The 20,189-nt window shown below is 45.3% G+C and overlaps 1 protein-coding gene across 1 annotated transcript; it reads right to left on the minus strand.

Annotated features, from left to right (window-relative positions):
* Nucleotides 1-484: 484 nt before the first annotated feature.
* LOC148781999 (heme-binding-like protein At3g10130, chloroplastic) lies at nt 485-8,894 on the minus strand. The gene is made up of 5 exons (XM_088866255.1): nt 8,734-8,894; nt 2,842-2,918; nt 2,589-2,712; nt 1,364-1,568; nt 485-538 (listed from the first exon to the last, which is right to left on the minus strand). Exons 1-5 carry the CDS (start codon nt 8,892-8,894, stop codon nt 485-487), a joined length of 621 nt encoding a protein of 206 aa, XP_088722381.1.
* Nucleotides 8,895-20,189: the final 11,295 nt, after the last annotated feature.

Genomic DNA, 20,189 nt, shown 5'->3' on the forward strand with positions numbered 1-20,189 from the left:
ATACAACAATAAACTAAGGCAATACAACAATAAACTAAGGCATGTTGGAGAAAGGAAAAAAAAATACACCGTCGCATTCATAGATACCTTTCCCAAGCAAACAGTAAGCGGCAATTTCCCAAGAAAAAACAAGCTTTCCCTATTTGCAAACCAATTCTTCTTCTCCATTGTTCTTTTCATACATTCAAAATCATGGTCAGGTAGCATATCCTAATAAAGAAAGTACCATCAGTATATTGCACAAATTTTGAACAATAATAATATAATATTGGAAGAAATAGAAGTTCAATAAATTGTCATTTTGCAGTCCCCCTTTTTTAATTATAAACAAAAAAGCTCAACAAATTTAGATATACAAAAAATTTCGAGCTTCACAGAGGGACTCATTCGGGTCACTCATCCAATTTCATTTCTTTAGTGAGATCAAAATCATCTGCTTGACACCAGAGTCTTATTCAAGATCGATGCATGCAGGCTTCATATTTTACATCCACATATCAAGTTCAAAGTCGTCAAGCCATATCAACACTTCTTTTCTCTTTATAAACACAGGAAGATAGATTAGTTCAAGAACATGTATACCATACACCACTGGGTACTGGTGTATGCTCTATGTGACACCACTGGGTACTGGTGTATGCTCTATGTGACACCACTGGGTACTGGTGTATGCTCTATGTGACACCACTGGGCCGTCAACTGTCTGTTCCTCATCACAGATGGCTGAGATTGACTATATACATAGGTGAGTGTTAGTTAAGGAACAAAGGTTATTGTCAACCATCCATCATTCGAAACAGATGGTGGATATCCCAATGGTGTAAAATATAACATAAAGTCATGGTGTGGCATATGTTTTTCCTTTGTCCATAAAGGTATGAATATGTGGATGTATTTGAGACTTTTGAGACCTTGTTATCCGGCTCAAAAATCTGTTATAACAGCCACTATAAAAGAGAGAGAAATTGAATAGAATATAAAATGTTCAAAATAAAATTGTAAGAAGGGTCATAACAGTGTCATAATGGATGACATGTTTTGTATTTTTATTAATTACAAATATTGAAAATTTTCAGAATATATAATCATTCCAAGGGCTATAAGCAACATTTTGTAAAAACTTTGGGCATAACAGGTGTTAAAGATATAACACCCATTCTTGTCAATGTTATAATGGTCGTTACATCATCGTGCAGCAGCCATTATATTTTAAAAGAACCTTAGCAACGTAACAGGCATTTTATGCAGTCTACCCGTCACATTTACATAATGTAGCTGGCCCTTAGTAGGCAGGACCATTACAGTTACAACAGCCACCATAATTGTTATTCTCTAGGATTTTTGAACCTTGCTCATAACTTACCATGAGAAAGCTCCAAGTACAATTGTAACGAGCAAGTAGACATCTCGGTTGAGCCTTCAAACCATCTCTCAGGAGTGCAGATCGCAAGGCCTTTAGTTTCTCCAAAACAAGATCCTCTGTGGGTTTTCCACTAAATTTAGTTACTGCTGCAATAATTTCTTCCACTTTCCTCAAGGTAACTGTTTCTTTGATGGGATTTGGCAGGCTGATCAAATTGAGAGCTCTTAATATTTCTCTATAACTTTGTATATTCTTTTTATTCATTAATACATAGGTGGGATGGGTAATTCAACTAACTTTATCCATAAAAGTAAAGGAAAGTAAAATTCATAATATTGATGCAACTACATCCAGGACATGCATTTAGTAATTTCAACCAGTGTTTTAAAACCCAGATTTGGGCCGAGAGCTGCTTGGGTGTTTTTCTTCCCTTATAAAAATCAACTGGTATCTAATTCAAAATTATCTCAGGTCCATTCACTAAATGTTCCCCATCTAGCACAAGAACTGGATAAAGCAAAATAGTAGCGAATCCCGCATATTGGCTTTCTTAATAGGTTTGATTTGATATTGTAAATTGTAAGCTTGGACTTCTAATGAAATCTAAATCATACTAGGGTCACTTATTATAACTGGTGGTGGCATATGTTACCCGTCGAAAATGATCATTCAGAAGACATATTGGTTATGTTCCAAAAACATATCAGGTTTCAAACAACGGAAATTATACCATAGCCCATTGATTGACAGTATGAGGTGCTCCATGATACACCCAGTGTCCACTCCCAGTACTGGGGTGGGCCCCACTAATGCTAATCTCAATTGATGCATTAGTGGAACTAGTGGTGGATGGAGTCTTAAGAGTACCATACACAACAGTCCCTTGGACAATGGTATACTTTCCATTCAATCATATTGGAGTAAGATTTTTCACTACTGTTCAATGAAAAATAGAAAATGTTTACAGAAGAAGTTAAGGTCAATAAGGCGTGAAAGGATGTCTCATCAATTCTCATATACTTAGCATACTGGCGCTTCTGGACAACTACATGAGACCAATGGGAGCAGGCAATGAATGCTATACTATTGTCATCAGAAATCAGTTGATCTATGCAGTGAGGTCATAAACAATTGACTGCAAAAATAAATTACAGAACCCATCCAAATATAGAGAAATAGAAACATATAAAAATAACAGCAGAACTGTTCAGCAAGAAATACTTACTTCTCCAGCTCTTTATTCATGGGAAGCACTATCTGGATGCGTACTGGGGTTGATTTTGCATTAGATTCTTGGGTAAAGACTGGGGTAGTCATTGGAATTTTGGAATTTTTTCCTTCAAAGAAATCTGGCCAGAGATATACCTAAGGTGAAAAGCAGGTGCTCACTAAATTCTTTCGTGATAGAGTATGTATGCAAGAAATCATGAAAATATTGAATTTCCACAGCTAAATTGTGTATAGAAAAGTGACTTAGCCTGCAACATCATTGAAACCAGTTGAACCAGAGAGTGTCTCTCCTTTTGTCTCCACAACAGCAAATGAATCATACCTCCTTACCAATTAATGCAAAGGGACAAGGGCAACTTTATAACCTTCATCCCTTTTCCTTCCAAAGCCAAAACATAGGAACGTAAAGTATTAACATCCGTCATGACATGAAGAGAGTCATGTTGAGGAGTTGTATCCTTGAATGACAGGATTTTCCAGTGGAAGACCCCATAAATTAAGCTGGATCCTTGAATGTTTGCCTCAAGCACTCAATGCCTTATCATGACTAAAGCCAGTTTGAAGGTGAAAAACCTAAAAATTCTCACATAATGAAGGAATTTGTATATGACTGCTCAATGGCTGGGCATGACCTAATGTTTGAAGACATTTTTCAGTAGCATGGGTCCCCGATGCGGAATAAAAGCAGAAGCCAATCATTAAAGCCTGACAAACAGTGGAAATCCTGATAGTCTCATAATAGCCCCAGAACTGGCCAAGATCTTCATAAGAACTTCTAAAAGTCTCCTGCCAAGTTTCATCATATTCCAACATGTCTAAGGCAATGCAGACTTAGAAACAATTTCGACAGAATCAACTTCTAGCACCTTGAAACGGACTCTATAACTAGAACTATATTTTTTGTGCGTCAAATTATTGTGAAGCCATCTCCATTAGATTCCACATAGTTGAAAACCCTATAGGTCAAATTTCAACTTAAACGAGCATTCCAGGAAGAAGTTATAGGTGAAAGATCGAAATAGGGGGAGCCGCAAACTAATCCTGTGCGGCCACCCTGCAACTAAACTCCATTAAAGGGGCAGTCATGAACAGTGACTTTCGATGCTCATATCTCACCCCTCTTAAGTTAGATCATGCTTAAATTTTGTGAACGTGTTCGGCTCGTCAAGACGAGCGTTTTCATATGTGGTACGCCTCGTGACGATACCCGAGCACGGAGAAATGCTAGAGAGAAGTTGTCGAGCTGTGAAGAAAGTTGCAGAAAAATCTGCAGCAACACACCTAGCTCAAGCGGCCAAATCATGGTGATCACGCATCGGATCGACATGAGACCAGTTCCATCGCGTGCGTAAGGTTCAGCACTACCATCGGTCTGGACTCCGTGTACATGATGAACAGTTGGATTTCGTACATGAAGCCAACAAAGTGTTTATAAATTTCGACACTGAAATTCCAAATTCCGGCCAAAACTCCAAAGTTGCGAAATCTTCATCTGGGCTCAAAATCGAGCTGCGTTTATTGCCACATGATCATAACAACATGCTCAGGGTGATCTAGTGAAGAAATCACGAAGAAACATCAAGAAACAAACACACTATCGATCCGAAATTCTCAATATCCATCCAAATTTCAAGTCCCATGATTATGGCCTAAAAACATGATCCATGACTCCAAGTTGGTATTAAATCAATTGCCATGCTGAGCCCTATAAGAAAACAATCATCTTTCAATCAAACGGGTAGCGGAGCAATATTAGACTATTCATGAAAGATCACGTACGTTCTAGGGCAGCTGCATGGACTGTTTTGGAATTCTACATATTGTTAAGAGGGGGAAAATTTATCATTTTGCACCTGTAATTACAATTTTTTTTAATTCAATTAAATCTTAATTTCCAACAATTAGGTTTAATTTGATCAATCCACCCATGTTTAGCAAAAACTCTATAAATACCACGCTATGCCTCAATGTAAAAAGAGAGGTTGAGACCGAATTTTTCTTAATATAATTGCCATCTCTTCCGATCGTTGGGTCACGTTTTGGGAGAGAAAGGAAGGAGAGAGAAACTTTTGGGATGGTACCCCTCGGCTTAAGGTAAATCTTTTTCTCTCTCTTCCCTTCTTTCCTCTCTTTTTCTCTCTCCTATGTTCTTTCCTTTCTTCTTCTCACTCTTCTTTTCCTTCTTTGTCTTCGTCGGAGCTCCTCTCAGAGACCATGCACGACAGTGGCAGTGCCATGCATGCGTCTTTTCCTTTTTCCCCCCCTGTGGTTTCACAGGTCGCTCATGGTGAGGGTAGCGCCATGCGCGAGCTTCTTTCCCTTTCTTTTCGTTCATCTCTATCTCTCAGCAAGGTTCACAGACGATGCTACTCACCGTCGTCCGTAAACATCTTTTACGCGCTCCGTATCTATCGCAGGCCGCAAGCCTTTTTCGCTCGTTTAGCCGTCCGCAGGCTTCTTTTGTGCACTCGATGCCTATCGCCGGCCGCAAGCTTATTTCACGTGGTAGGTGCCTATTGACGTTCGCAAGCTTCCTTCGCGCGCTCTGTGCCTATCACCGTCCTCAAATTTCTCTCGCATCTGTGCCTGTTGTCGAGCACTTCACAAGAAGCTATCGCCGCCCGCAAAGGGGCATGCTGCCTTCTCACGTTGCTAACGGTGATGCCTAATGCTGTCTAAAGTCTGCTGCCTCCCCCTTTCGTCGTGAGCAGCAGTGCTCAGCGCCATTTAGGGATCGTGACACTAACACTCCACGGCTGTGGGCAGTGCTCCCTAACGTTGACGGGACCATCCTTCTCCACCATCTCGAGTCTTCTCTTATCCTTCCTTCTCTTCTCACTTGACTAAAGGTCGACTCAGTTTGGTAATGCCTTAGTGGTGTGGTTGTCGAGCAGTATTGCCCTTGTGTTGGTCCCGAGTATATGTCTGTCTTGCTGCCACACCAGATTAAGACAGTCATATCGATCTTGGTTTCGAGTAGTATTGCCGTCGTGCCGATCTGAATTACCATGCCTGTCTTGCTAAGAGTCCGAGTCGGTTACTGTACTGGTCCAGCTAACATGCTAGTATCGTCCCTTTGTCAAGTCCTCTTCTCTTTTCTCCCCTCTGCTTAAACCTTCCACTCCATCACCCTAACTTCTCATCTTCATTGCCATATGAATGTGCATTGCCCTAAGACAAGGGTGGGTCCTTCGGCCAACTTGTCTTGCAAGTTAACCATGATAATATTTTGCAGAAAACAAGGAGATTGCAGGTCAAGGGAGGCAATTTTGAACCAGCTGAAGCAGCTAGGGGGCTTTTTGTCTTGATCTAAGAGGGTGCCCAAGAGAGTTAGCCCGAGTAAATCATGGACCCCGGTGAGGTTGGTCCCCACCTCACATATCAAATTCCTCTCTCACAAGTTGGACACCTACCCTTGTTTTGTAAACGAGGTTCTCGAGAGAGCGGTCTCAGGTCCCGGGTCCTACGAACCCGAGACACGTGTCACACGATCACCTAAATCCGGGTAGGCGAGATCGAGGTACCTGACCAGCTTGGAGACTCCATTAGGGACTTATTACCCCTTTGTCGATCCGCTCTTGCTTGATCAGTATCACCTTTTATTTTATGAATCGCATTCTATGGCATCTGGGTTACTTAACCCGTTCATCCGAGTTGGGGATTTTCTCATCCCCGCATTCTTGACCTTCCCGAGAAGACGAGCCTCTCAAGCCTCGTTCCTTACACTCCTCTTGAGTTAGGACTCACAGTCCGGCTCCCAGGTCCTTTCTTGAATTGGTGAGAGAAGGGACTTCAGGGTCTCTGACTCCCCACTTTCTAGTCTTGGTGGACCTCCACTAAGGCCCCTAGCATTAGTAGCATATTGGCTACTGTCCACAGCATGCACCGTGCTACTTGCAAGTCCCCTGTCAGTCACATTGCTAAGGTGCACCGAGAGGCTGCCTTATCCACTTTCGCAAAAGGAAAGCAGGTTGGCATCACTTTTGAAGGTCGCCGCAAGGCCACCCCCTGATCTCCTTCACCACCCCGAACCTCTATACCTAGAGGCTCGATACAATGAGGGGGAGATCCTGGGGCCTCCACCTCTCCCCCTCTCGTACACACCTAAAGGCTCTTGGTTTGCTCGCTCGAGCCACACCTTGGGGCAACCTTCATGCTGCCTTGAGCTCACGTCCAAGGCTAGGCCTTTTAGGATTGAACCCTACACGCGTCATGCATTTGCATTCCACAGCTTGGGGCAACGCCAGCGGCCTCAGGTCAAGCATGCACCCGGGCCTCATAAGGGAATTCGAGGCAATGACCTGATGTTAGAAAGAGGCCTGCAGCTTTCAAGGTGACAACCCAGATTGCCCTCTATCCTTGGACCTCACTCTCTACTCCAGCTGATAGACACAACCCTGAAATGCTCAAGAAAGATGGGGCAATCCAAATCTCAAGCTCGGTTCTGGATTGAAGTCCATGGCAGCCTCAAGAACAAACAGAAGAGAGGCCTACATATCCTGGCTGGAGAGGCCCCTTAGGCAGTTGAGGTTACCACCTTTGATGACCTCTTACCTCACAATCCCTTCTTCGCTCTTCAGATCTCAGAACATGAGCAAGTCCAACAATATTGCTCAGTGATTACTGTCAAGAAGTCATGGTCCCAAGACTGTCAAGAATCGGTCCTCACATAGTCGGCGTACAAGGCTAGAGTCCACTCGAGGCATGCTGAGCCCTTGGAGGCCGACTTGCCACGTACAACTCGCCAATCCCAACAGTCCACTACTCTACCTGGCTCTGACCTTCCAAAAGAAATGGTCAGTCATGGTGATCAATGAGCCAGACGAAGCCCAAGAAGAGCGGATGAACATGTTCGACGTAATGATGCAGTTCATCATCGAGAAGTTGCGTCGCCTGGAAGCCTCTAGACCCCCTGCGTCTACTTCTCACCATGAGGACAACTCCCCACTTGACAAAGACACCATTCCCAGACAAACTGCCGCACCAGTCTCTCAAGACAGCTCTTCTTCCCCCGTGGTTTCGCAAGCTGATATAGATGCCATGTTCACCCATAGTCTCTAAAACAAGGTCCAGGGCATGCAAGAGGTGCCGCTTTACTAAAAGTTGTACCCCTCGTACATCGACCAGGTGCCATTTCCCCCAAACTATCAAAAAGGGAAGCTCCCTCTGTTCGATGGTATTACATCCCCACAACAGCATACCGCTCACTTCCAAGCGGCTTGTCAAGAGATGACAAGTGACAGGCGACTCCGCGTCTATTCATCGAAACTCTTGAAGGGTCAGCTTTCTAGTGATATGCTCGGCTACCTCCAAACTCAGTACACTCATGGGAGGAAATGGAGCAATTGTTTTACCAGTATTTCTATGAAGTCCAGAGAAATGTGGAAACCATCGAACTCCTCACTCTGACTCAAGACCCCGGTCGATAAGTTGCCCGATGGAGAGAGTTGACAACTTTTCATGCCACTTTCATGGCTGAAAAAGAAACGGTTCAGACTTGCATACAAAATATGCTGCCCGGGATCGCTTTGTGTGTTGAGGCCTCCAATCCACCCTCCATCTCAGAGCTCATCAGCAATCGTATAGAAGGTCTGTCCAAGTACCATGGTGGATCTCGTCAGCAATCCTCTAGCTCGAATTCTCGCTCCAACAATTGGAGCAACCAACAAAAAGCAGTAATTAGTGCGGTTGTCATTGGGACCGACACTAAGGGGGCCACCCTTGAAACCTTGGACCTCACCAAGGTGCAAACACCTAAGATTGGAGGCAAGCAACAACAGTCCTATAGCAAGGTCTCGCCTCCTAAAAATTTAAATCGAAGTGATTACTGAATCCAACACCAGAACAAGGTGTATCCCTTTGAAAAAGAGTGTGTTCTTGCACTGCTTAAGTTATTGCTAGAGCAAAACATGATCCAGTTGCCGGAGGCCAAATCCCAGGAGCGGGCTAGACAAGAGTCGCATGCGAAATACTATGCATATCACAAGAGAGTAGGCCACCGCACTCAAGAATGTTATATGCTTAAAAACATTGTCGAAGCCTTTATTAACAAGGGCCAAATAAAGCTCGAAGAGCTAAAAAAGCATCTGGGGCAATTGAGGCTTCCCACATAATAACAATCCAAGAAGATGACGAAGCACCTGCCGTCCTCCGTGCATTCTTCTCCATGATACTCGAAGAGGGTCTCATCACACTGAAGCCGACAAGGCAGCCCAAGTTCCTGTCTCCAGGAATTGAGAACCTCTGGTGTTCGTATCATCAGATACGAGGACATGACCTGAGTGAATGCACTGGCTTCCATCAGCTCTTGGCAAAGAAGATGTAGCAACACCAAGAAGTTTAAGTTAACCCAAAAGGACACCCTCAAGTCCCTGCTCCACCAGTGCAAGAAGTTCTCCAGGCATAAGCCCAGGGAAGTGCATCGGACCCTCTGCAAGACGTCTTCGAGACAATGCTATAACATGGCCTCATCACTCCCAAGCTCACTAGGAAACCTAGGTGTCTTGCCCAAGGTACGGAAAATCTTTGGAGCCCAATTCACCAGGTATGGGTCTATGAGCTGAGGGAGTGTTATGGGTTCGAAACTATACTTGCAAAGAAGGTACAGGAAGGCCACATTGTTTGTGATGTTCTCCTAAAACGCTCCCAAGCCATCACTCCCCTCCAAGAGGAAACCTCACTACAGGTCCCCTATGTGCCTATGGTAGACCCTTCCGAGCGCTCGACTCCTTGGCCCCGGGAAGTGTACCATGGGCAAAGTAGGCTCAAGTCCCAGAAGCGTGAAGCAGTTCGCGAAGCTAGGACTACTCATCAGTTCGATAGAACAGATCAAGCACCTCCTCAGGGACCCAAAAGGAGACGAGCACCCAGGTCAGCTTGCTCAGCCACCAGTAGAGGAAGAATTTCGTCGCCCCTTCCTCCACTGTCAACCTTATAGAACTTCATCTAGGTGCAACTCGCTTTATCCCTTCGTCCAATTAGGTGGACGTCCCTGAGTCCTCAACTGCTCTAGACTCGTCCATTACGGGTGACGTCGTTAAAAGCATCTCCCGACGGTCTGAGCAGAGCAAGACCTTAAATACCCCAACACACGTCCAATTCTGACGACGACGTAAAAAGCTGCTCAGGACATTCTAACTCCACTTTGTCTTCTTATCCTCCCTCTTCTTCTATCCTTTTCACAGGTGCAGTCAGTTGTGCCCAGATTTCGACTCTCTAACCAGAGAGCTCAAAGGAACCAACATCGGTAAATCGCGGCGAAATCACCTAAGAAAAATGATGCCCCAGGCAGTTGGATTCTTAACAGTTGCTGACGCCTTGGCAGCTCGAGCCAAGACCAAGCCATCTTCAAGCTCTTATTCCAAGGAAGCCTCCCATGTGCTGCAGATCTTAGAAGTACCATCTAGCACGGGGCATATGAGCTTAAGATTGGGGAAGAAGCTTCAACTCACACTTCAAAAGCTCAAATTCCTCAAGTTTCTGGATCCTTCACTTTTACCTAAGCCTCAACCACAAACTTCCACATCCCTAATACAAATCCCCATTACTTCCTCATCAGCCCGAACAGTAAAGTGAGTCAATGACACATACCAAAACTCAACCAAAGCCTGCTCCTAAACCTACCCCATTACCTAAACTAGTGACTGGATCAAGAACACAGAAGGTTGAAGAGGATAAAGTGAAATATGACGTAATTGGGCATCTGAAAAAGCTTCCAGCCCTTCTAACTATCTATAATGCCCTTATGCTATCCCGAGACTACTGTATGGCCGTAGTTCAAGCTCTCTCTAAACCAAAGGTGTACAAGACTAAGGTGGAGCCTATTGAGGTGGACCCAACCATCTTGGGTGGGTGCTTGGTAATGACCTTTTTCGAAGACGAACTTCAGTTGGGAGGCACATTTCACAATCGCCCCCTCTTCGTGAATGGTGAATTACACGCCTGCCCTATCAATCAGATAATGTTTGATGGAGGGTCGGTAGTCAACTTGATCCCAAAAAGGATCCTCGCTCGAATGGGATTAGGGTCTGACGACCTCACTCCTACCAACATCACCATGCAAGGGTTCAACAAATCAGGATGAAAGCCGGCTGGGATAGTTCGTCTTCGCCTCAAGATCGGTGACGTAAACAATTGCGCTTAGTTTCATGTAATCGTCACCAGCAAATCTTACAATGTCCTCCTCGGCTGCCCTTGGCTCCATGATCAAGGGGTGGTTCCTTCTACTCTCCACCAATGCTTTAAGTATAGTCGAGATGGGAGACAACACACGGTCTATGATGATAAGAGACCGTTCCCTGTGGCCGAGACTCACTATGCTGATGCCAAGTTCTATTTCACAGATCATCCAACACCAGAAAGGTCAAAGGATGATGATTGGAAGTCTGTGAGAGAGACAAGACCCTCGTCTCATGATGATGTTGAAAACCTTGAGCGAATATTACAAACATGTTCAAAGAGGAGGAAAGATAGGGCAAGATCCTCCCCTTGACTCCTATCTACCCAAGTATACCATGCCACCTCTCTGAGGTCATGGTATCATCTCCCGAAGTTGAAGCTTCCCCCTCTACTGCTAGTCTGTCAGAATAAAATGACGAGTTAGAAGCAACACCTGGGTTGAGAAAGTCTTAGAGTGGACCTTTCAGCACCAAGGGACACCTACACGTCGGACCAGCAAAAAGTCCAGCACATCCCCATTGCTCTTGTAGAAGCATAAATGGCATACCAACCACCAAGGAAGGTGCTCCAAATCCCATCCTCCTTGAACAAGGAAATCACCAGCAGCCAAAAGAAGGTCCTACACTTCTCAGAGGCTCTCGAAGAAGTACAGGCGGTCAAGAGTCATCCCTTTGACTCTCAAGAACAAGACCCCATGGTAGAGCTAAGAAGTGAGGTTCGTAGTTTCTATAAACTGTTGGAGGTTATGCACCTCGCTTCAAAGAACTTAATCGAGTTTGTCCCTGAGACTAAGAGTGAAGCAGGGAAAGAGTGAAGACATGCCTCACACAGAAAATCTATTTCATTCATCAAAAGGGCATTACAATTGTTCTTTTCTTTACAATGGAAGAAAGAAAAAGAAAAAGAAAAGAAGCCACTATCAAAAGCGGTCAATTATCTCATTAACCTCTCTCCTGCACTCTTCGGCTGATGCCTTCACGTGCTCAATGCCTTCCCTGAGTTCAGCCCCCAGCCCAACCTCACACTCCACTAGAATTAATTTATCTTCTAAGGACCAGCTTCTGGACCAGTGCCTTATCCTCGGCCTCCCAAGCTGTTGTCTCCTTCTCCAACCTTTCGAGCTCCTGGGCCTACTTGGCAGTTTTTTCCTTCAGTGTATCCACCTTGTTATGGTGCATTATGGACTTCTCGGCAAGGATGGGCCTCTAGGAGGTGGTAGCTTCCATATCCCCTACTTGGGACTTTACTAGCTCCTGATTGTGCTCTAGAGAAGCCTTTAATGACTCTAGCTATGAGCCTCCTAGTCGCGCTGCAATCTTTTCCACCTATAGAGCCTTCACCCTCCATTCCTCCAGTTTGTTGGTGATGCCATCAAAGTAAGGGAGGACCTCTGGCGCACTCCCTAAGGTGATTTCCCTCAGTTATGGGATCGTTGTTCCAAGCTCTTCAAGGGGCAGCTCCTTCAGCTTCTACAGGCCCGTTCGAAGCATCTCAAAGATGACCCTTGACATTCATTCTGCTGAAAGTGGGCCTGGACAGTGCAGTAGGTGCAATCGCAGCAAAGGAACCCTTGACTGCAGCCACGGGAGCTGCTAAAACCTCAGCTAGAGTTGTCCCTTGTATCTCTGGGACCACCTCGATTTCGGAAGACATAACCTCGACAGCTGGAGCTACCATTGTATCTTCACCTTTGATGGTTTCGGCTCTCATGGGGTTGGCTTCTGGGGGAGCCTTGGCTAGATCCCCTTTCAAGGCCATTGCCTCACAGTCCCTCTCACCTGGGGCAACCTCTTCTTCCTGTTCTCCCTCTTCTTGAACCACCATCGCCGCCTCTGCAGGTTCAATGCCCCGCCCTAGTCCTCTAGGGTAGCCACTTTAGCTATCGGCTCTTCCACAGGGCCTGCATCTTCGACAGCAGAGGGTACCGCTTCCGAGCCCTCAAGGTCAATCCTTTGAAGAAGTACTGGCTCTTCGACTTCTTCTGTAGCTACATCACCTGAAGCAGCAATTTTCTGTTGCTCAGGTAGCCCCTCTCCATCCCCTGGGGCAACCTCCTCTATGACCACAACCTTTATTGGGGTAGGCACAGTGGCTTCCTACCCCTTAGAGGCTTTCTTCGTCACAACTGCCTCATCAAAGCTGGCCTCATCAGTCCTGTCGATCTCCATCAGGATTGGGCCCTCTTTTGTTACATCCTGATCTGAAGCACTGGCCTGAGTCTCTGAAGGGCTAGAGTGGGGCTTAGGTGAAAGGGAGGAAGAATCCTCTAGGGCAGAGGGCGAGTATGGAATTATCGGAGACACGTAGGACTCCGAGGAAGTCGAGGGTGAGGAATCATCTTGTGGCTGGAGAGACGCTTGGATCTTATGCCCTTTGCATTTTCTAGCCTTGGTTGCCTTCTTAGCTAGAGCACGGGGAGCCGCTGGAGTAGTCCGTTTTCTCTTCTTTCCTTTCGCCCACTCAAATGCAACTACCTTGGAGGTCCCTGTTTTAAAGGAATGGGCTGCCAGCTTGCTGTGCAAGCCTCTCCCTATGAGTTCGTTCAGGTCCTGGACCAACCGTGTCTTGAACCCAGGAACCTTACGACCCTCCTTCCATCGGAAGATCGCAGAGAGATTGTCAAAAATACTCTTCGTCTCGTTCTCCATAGTAAGAAATCTAGCATGGACTTGTCTACAACAATTTGACGCGCCTGCTCAATCTCGCGTCAGTCATGGGGGAAGCCTAGAGTAAATATATCGCCTTGGGGAGGAGTCTGTGTTATCTTTTGTTGCCTTGTATCTTGACTCCGGCGGCTATTCTCCCCCTTCCAAGGGTGGTCCACGCCCCAATATCCCTTACTGGTGATCTACCACCAGTGTTCATGAGCTTCCATCTCCCACATTGTTCTGCTGACATGAGGCAACACATACTTGTTAAGCATGGTGACCTCCAAGCATGTCGCCCAAGCAGTGCGAATATGCCTCGAGAGCCAAGTCTCCCGGTGGGTTCCCAATTGGTCCTTCTTCCAGCGAGCAGCCTTGCTATGCCGCTTCTCAAAGAACACTGAGAACGGGCATCCTTGATCTAGCCCATGCTGCCAAGCAAATTGATGAGGAAAGTATCCCTCAAGCTTCATGCTATGGATGGTGCAGCAAGCAAGGACTCTGCCCCTGACGCTAAACATAAACATTAGCTCTTTTGGGCTGGTGAAATCACGTTCTAGGTGGTGACCCAGCTCATCAACGAATGCACGCTCTGTAAGACATCCGACTGGGAATACAACCCGGGTCATGTGAAGATGGTCGTTACAGAACAAGTTGCGTGCATGACCAGATGTGTGGAAAATTGCCTTATGCCCGGCAATCTTCAAAAGGAATGGGCACATGGTATCTTCTAACACCCTATTTATGAGGTAGGTGTTAGGGAAGTAAGCTCCAAGCCAGCCATAAACATAATGGACTGGGAAAGGGATTTTGAAATCCCCTGGGAAGGCCTCAACATCTACTATGTCGTTCCCTCCTTCCTCTCCTTGATACAGTCTCCCCTTAGAAATGGCCCCCTAGCCATAATAGATGCTGCACAAAACTGGTTGTGCGATTGCATACCCTTTTCACCGCATCATGTCACAGGCCACGTAGAACATGCCTAGACGAATGATGTTTGCCCCTCCCGGCAGAGCAAACTTGCATAAGAAAAGTACCAGATGAGCTGAAAAGAAGATATGCCCATTCTCCTTCCGCAGCTCAAAGACTGGAGGGGCTTCCTTGATGGTTGCATTCTTTCTTGGCACTGAACCAGTTTCATCTGTGCAGTGGCCATAGAAAAATGCTATCCATTCATTGAAGGAGATTTGTTAGGTGCCTCGATCTCGCCCTCCGGATCTTGGATGATTGGGCGGCATGCGTTTGGGGTTTTGAGGGAAGACTCGGGATGTTTCTTTGAGATCGCTCTCTCGAAAACCTCGTTCGGGAACGAGGGTAGGTATTACCAACCGAAGAGAGAGTAATTTAACGTGGGTTAGGGACTTACTCCGGCTGGCTCCCTTGGGCACCCTCTTAGATCACAAAGAAAGCCCCCCAGTAATAAAACTAGTTCGGAATAACCTCCCTTGGCTTGTATTCTTCTTGTTTTCTGCAATCACACACATATGGCAAATATTATAAGACAGGTGGGTCAGAGACCTCACCTTTTCCTCTTTGGTGAATGTACAAAAGTAGGCACATTCAAAAATAGGAAGAGAAGGGAAGATGGGGGAGAGAATAATTTGACCAGAGAGGGAGATTAGCACAACGACTAAACTAATGAGTAATTGGCCTGACATGGTAGTAAAACAGGCTTGTTAACTAAGACCAGCTTTAAAAAATTACTACTAGACGGCAGTACCAATACTGACTAGGTAGACATGAAAGTTAGCCTGTTGTGGTAGTAAAGCGGGCACAGTAACTATGACTGGCACAACAACATTACGGCTAGACGACCGGACCACCATAAAAGGCCAATCTCAACCCCTCTTAATCAAACGAAAGAATATCATAGTGAAAGGTTGTAAAATAAGAAATAAGAAGCAAGATAAGAGAAGGAAACAGAAAGAAGGAGAGGGTAGAGAAAGGATGGGAAGAATGTAGCCGGCATTGGGCACAACCGACTGTATCTAAACAAGGAAGAGAAATAAAACACAATCGGCACTAGGCTTCGCCGGTTATGTCAGACGGAAGAGAAGAAAGAAAAAGGATGTAGTCCGCGCTAGGCTTCACCAACTGTGCCCCGCAAAAAGAAGAGAGAAGATAAGTCGATGCTAGGCTTCATCGACTGTGTCAGATAGTAGAGGAAAGAGAAGATGCAGCCAGCGTTAGGCTTCACCGACTGAGTCAGATAGAGTGGAAGAGAAGTACAGTCTGTGCTAGGCTTTGCTGACTGTCAAGCAGAAAGAGAGAATATACAATTGGTGCTAGGCTTCGTCGACTGTCAGACAAAAGGAGAGAGAATATACAGTCGGTGCTAAGCTTCACCGGCTGTTAGATAGACAAAGAGAAAGAATATACAGTCAGCACTAGGCTTCACCAACTGTCAGATAGTAGGAGAGAGAGAATATACAGTCAGCACTAAGCTTCACCGACTGTATTAAACAAAGAAGAGAAGTGCAGTCAGTGCTAGGCTTCACCGACTGTATTAGACAGGAAAGAAGAGAAATAAAGAGATAGAGAGATAAAGATGAGAAGAAGAAGAGAAAGAAAGAGATAGAGAGATAAATATGAGAAGAAGAAGAGAGAGAAATAAATAGAGAGATAAAGATGAGAAGAAGAAGAGAGAGAAAGAGATAGAGAGATAAAGATGAGAAGAAGAAGAGAGAGAGATAGAGATGAGAAAGAAGGGAGGAGAGAGAAAGAGAGAGAGATGAGAAAGAGGGAAGGAGAGAGAAAGAGATAAGAGACAAGAAAGAGGGGAGGAGAGAGAAAGAGAGAGAAGAGAAAGAAAGAAGGAGAGAAAAAGAGAGAGACAAGAAAGAGGGGAGGAGAGAGAAGGTTACTTTATCGAAGGGTACCGACCCTTTTCTTCTCTCTCCTCTCGCTCTCTCCAAGACTTACCTGAGAGCTTAAGCATAAATTCAAATTTTATTGATGCTGGTGTGAAATGAACCCCAAAAGCTAAGATTCTTTTACAATGAGGCTTTGCCTGTTTATATAGAATTGGGCCCAAACATGGGTGGATTCCCACAAACTATTTAGAATTAAAGATAATTTAAAATTTAATTGAATTAAAAGAAATTTTGAAAATGGGTGTAAAAGGAATGTTTTTCCCCTGCCTAATAATGTGTGAAATTCCAGAACAGTCCCTGCTGCTGCTTGAGAACTTGTGTGATCTTTCATGACTGACCCGGTGTTGCTCTGATGCCCATTTGATCGAAAGATTATTGTTTTCCTGTAGGGTTCGGCATGACGATCGATTTGATACCAACTTCGAGTCATGAATCATGTTTTTAAGCCATGATCATGAAACTTGAATTTTTGATGAATCGTAAAACCTTTGGATCGATTGTGTATTCGTTCCTTGATATTTCTTCATGATTTCTTCGTTGAATCACATTGAGCATGATGTCACGATCACGTTGCAACCAATGCAGCTCGATTTTATGTCCAGATAAAGATTTAGTCGTCTTGAGTTTTTAGCCAGAATCTTGGAATCCAATGACCGAAATTTACAGCAGCTTCGAAGCCTCCATGTGTGAAATCCAACTGTTCATTGTACATGAGGTTTGGACCAGAGATGGGCACGGACCTTACGCACATAATACAATTGGTTTGTATCGATCGGGTTTGCGGGCGTTATGATTTGGTCGTCGAAGTGGGGTACGTTGCTGCTGAATTTTCTGCAACTTCACGAATCAACAACTTCTCTCTAGTTTTTCTCCCTGCTCGATTATCGTCACGGGACGTACCACATATCAAATCGCTTGTCTTGATTAGATGAACAAATGAGATATAGACCCCGAAATTAACTGCTCGTGACTGTAAACACAACAAACTTTAATGGTGTTTTAGTGCGGGTGGCCACATGAGAATAGTGTGCAGATTAGCCCTTTTCAGTATTCTTCCCATAACTTTGTCCTATAATACCTGATTAAGTTGAAACTTGAGCCATAGGGGTTTTTGACTGTGCCAGATCCAATGACGATTGTCACCACAACTGTTTGATGCATCAAAATTATAGTTCTAGTACGAGGTCCATTTCAGGGTGCTAAAGGCCAATTTTTTCAAAATTGTTTTTTCGTGTTCAGTGCCTTATACATGTATGATCGTGATGAAACTTGGCAGGTGACCTTCTGAAGTGATGATGAAGATCTTGACCAATTTTGAAGCAATTTTGAGACTGTCGAAATTTTCACTTATTTTGTAGGCTTTATTGACTTGCTTTTTATTTATTCCTTAGGAACCAAGGTGCTAAAAAATGTGTTCAAACAGAGACCCATCCACTTTTGGGCTCATTCTAGAGTTGCTGGTAGATCTCAAACAGTTCCTGAAGCCCAGCCGGTGGGTCCTCTTTCCGAACTCTTTTCCCTCCAAAGATGATTGAGTTCGGGGGTACAAACTCGTCATACATATCGCCAAGGAGTGAAAACCCACCAAAGAAGTGTAGGTCCACCAATAATATTCCTACCTCCCCATGACCAAGCAGACATGTATTGCTGACATGGCTTCAAGTTTCCAGTAATACTTTGACCGTGTTTGAGCATCGGCCATAATAACCCGTCAAACATTGGATGATGGCCAGTAGGGAAGCCCATCTCAAAATAGCTCTAAAACAGCTCAGCAGTCTCATAGTCCATGATGAGTAACCCTTCAAATATTGGAGTTCCCTTTGCACCCGTAGGCCAGTAGAGGACAATTTCATGCCTGGGGATTTTACCATCCACAGGCAATGCAGGAGGTCTACCCCCTTCTCGAGCCTCACATTGTCGTCGTTGTCTTCTGTCACCACAAACTGGACGGGGTCGCTCGCAAAAGTAACACTCAAAGGCCACTTCAGTTCACATAAGCTTTCTGTGAGCCAGATGGGCTCACTCTCACCAAGCTTTCGCTGGTGAATTCATTGGTGCCAAGTTCCTTTGCTCGTGGGAGGTTCTTCACATTTGGGATGGCACATGAGGGCTGGGCCATGAAAATATGACAAAAAATTTCACTACCGCATGCAAAGCACTAAGGCGGGACTATTGTCGTCTCACGACCAAAAATGGATTATCGCCGTCTCACAGCCAAAGTGGGTTATCACCGTCTCACGGCCAAAATCGGTTAATGCTGGCTCATGGTCAAAGGTGGACTAACAGCATCTGCCGAAGTAAAGCAGTGCCGAAGTAAAGTAGAAGAGTATGCGCTCCTACTATTCGCACGTGCCACAAGTGAAGAACACCACATCCCTTGAAATCTGGGTATGTTGCCTGACACTCGCGACGTGGCCTATCACCGCGCGTGTAGAGGGTGACCATTCGCCATCCTGTAGCCCTCACCGTTACAGGCTTACAACGCCTCGGTTCTCGTAGAGAAATCACTTCTACTCCCTGGAAAGCCTTTCCCCGTCTTCTCGATTTGTGATCGAAGTTAGCAAAAACCCACTAGAGTTCCCCGAAAGCTCCATGTGACCCTGCGGGTTTCCCTTTTCCCTTCCTCGTACTTCTACAGTTCGTCACAACTCAATGGAATTTCACTGTGTTTCCAGTGAGCCCACTGCTACTGCTCCTTCTTCTCTCTTGACAACTAAAAGACCGTTAGAGTCCCCTGACCTCTCTACAACCTGTCGGCAACACGAAACGACCATAAAATCACTAGAACTCCGGCAAGGCACCACTGCTTCCCTCGTAATAGCTTTAAGGGTTGTTGTTCCTCATTGGAAAAGTCTCGGTGAAATCTCTGCGAAACCACTGTTCCCTGCTTGAGGAACCTTGTCACTCTCTTAGAATGTTCGCAAGCAATATGCGAAGGTTCGCGACCTACTCAAGCTCGTCAGAAAGCTCCTAAAGGCCTGGGTACTGCAGGTTTTGGTCGGGAAACTCTTACTGGAAGTCTCTTGAATGAGGCTCTCTCTCTCTCTCTCTAAAAACTCTCTTCATTGTTTTACCAAAATAGTAAAATGGGTTTTACCCCCTTTCTATACTCAGCAATGCCACAAACTTCCCCTCACAAGTCTGAAATGATGCTCCAATTCTCATCTTCAGATGACAATAGGACCAGACCAAGGGGTCAAGCCTGAGACCCGAAAGGATTATCGCCGCAAGCTTCATCCAGAAGCCTATCGTCGCGCGCTTTGCCAAGGAGCTATCGCGACACACTTCAAAAAGGAGATATCTCCGCGTGCTTCACCAAAAGGTATTACTGTGTGCTTCATAGGAGGCTAACGGCGTGCGCTTCACAAGAGGCTAACGTCGTGCGCATGCTATGGCACCCCATCCTGACCATCGTTCTGCATGCCCAAGGATTTCAATCCTTCCACCACAGTCCTCACTCCTAAGGGAGTAGAGTCTCCAGTTACAGCTCTGTTCCCCCATGGAGTCATATTCCCTTGCCACGCAATGGTCTGTGCTACATGACCCTAAACTACACAGCAATAGTCCATGCTGCATGACCTAAATTGCACAACCATGGTCTGTGTTGCATGACCCTAAACTGCACAGCCATGGCGCGTGCTGCATGACCTTAAATTGCACAATCATGGTCTGTGCTACATGACCTTAAACTGCACAGCCATGGTCTGTGCTACATGACCTTCAACTACACAGCCATGGTCTAGTTGCACGACCCTAAACTGCATGATCCAAACTATATGACCTCGATGCTAAACTGCATGGTCCAAACTATATGATCTTAAACTGTAGCGGCGGAAGTCTAGTTGCATGACCTTAAACTGCAATGGTCCGTGCTGTATGACTTTAAACTGTACAGGCATG

The sequence above is a fragment of the Amborella trichopoda genome, chromosome 5 (assembly GCF_054954075.1).
Source record: "Amborella trichopoda isolate Santa Cruz 75 chromosome 5, AtrichopodaSantaCruz75HAP2 v2.0, whole genome shotgun sequence".
Taxonomy (NCBI): Eukaryota; Viridiplantae; Streptophyta; class Magnoliopsida; order Amborellales; family Amborellaceae; genus Amborella; species Amborella trichopoda.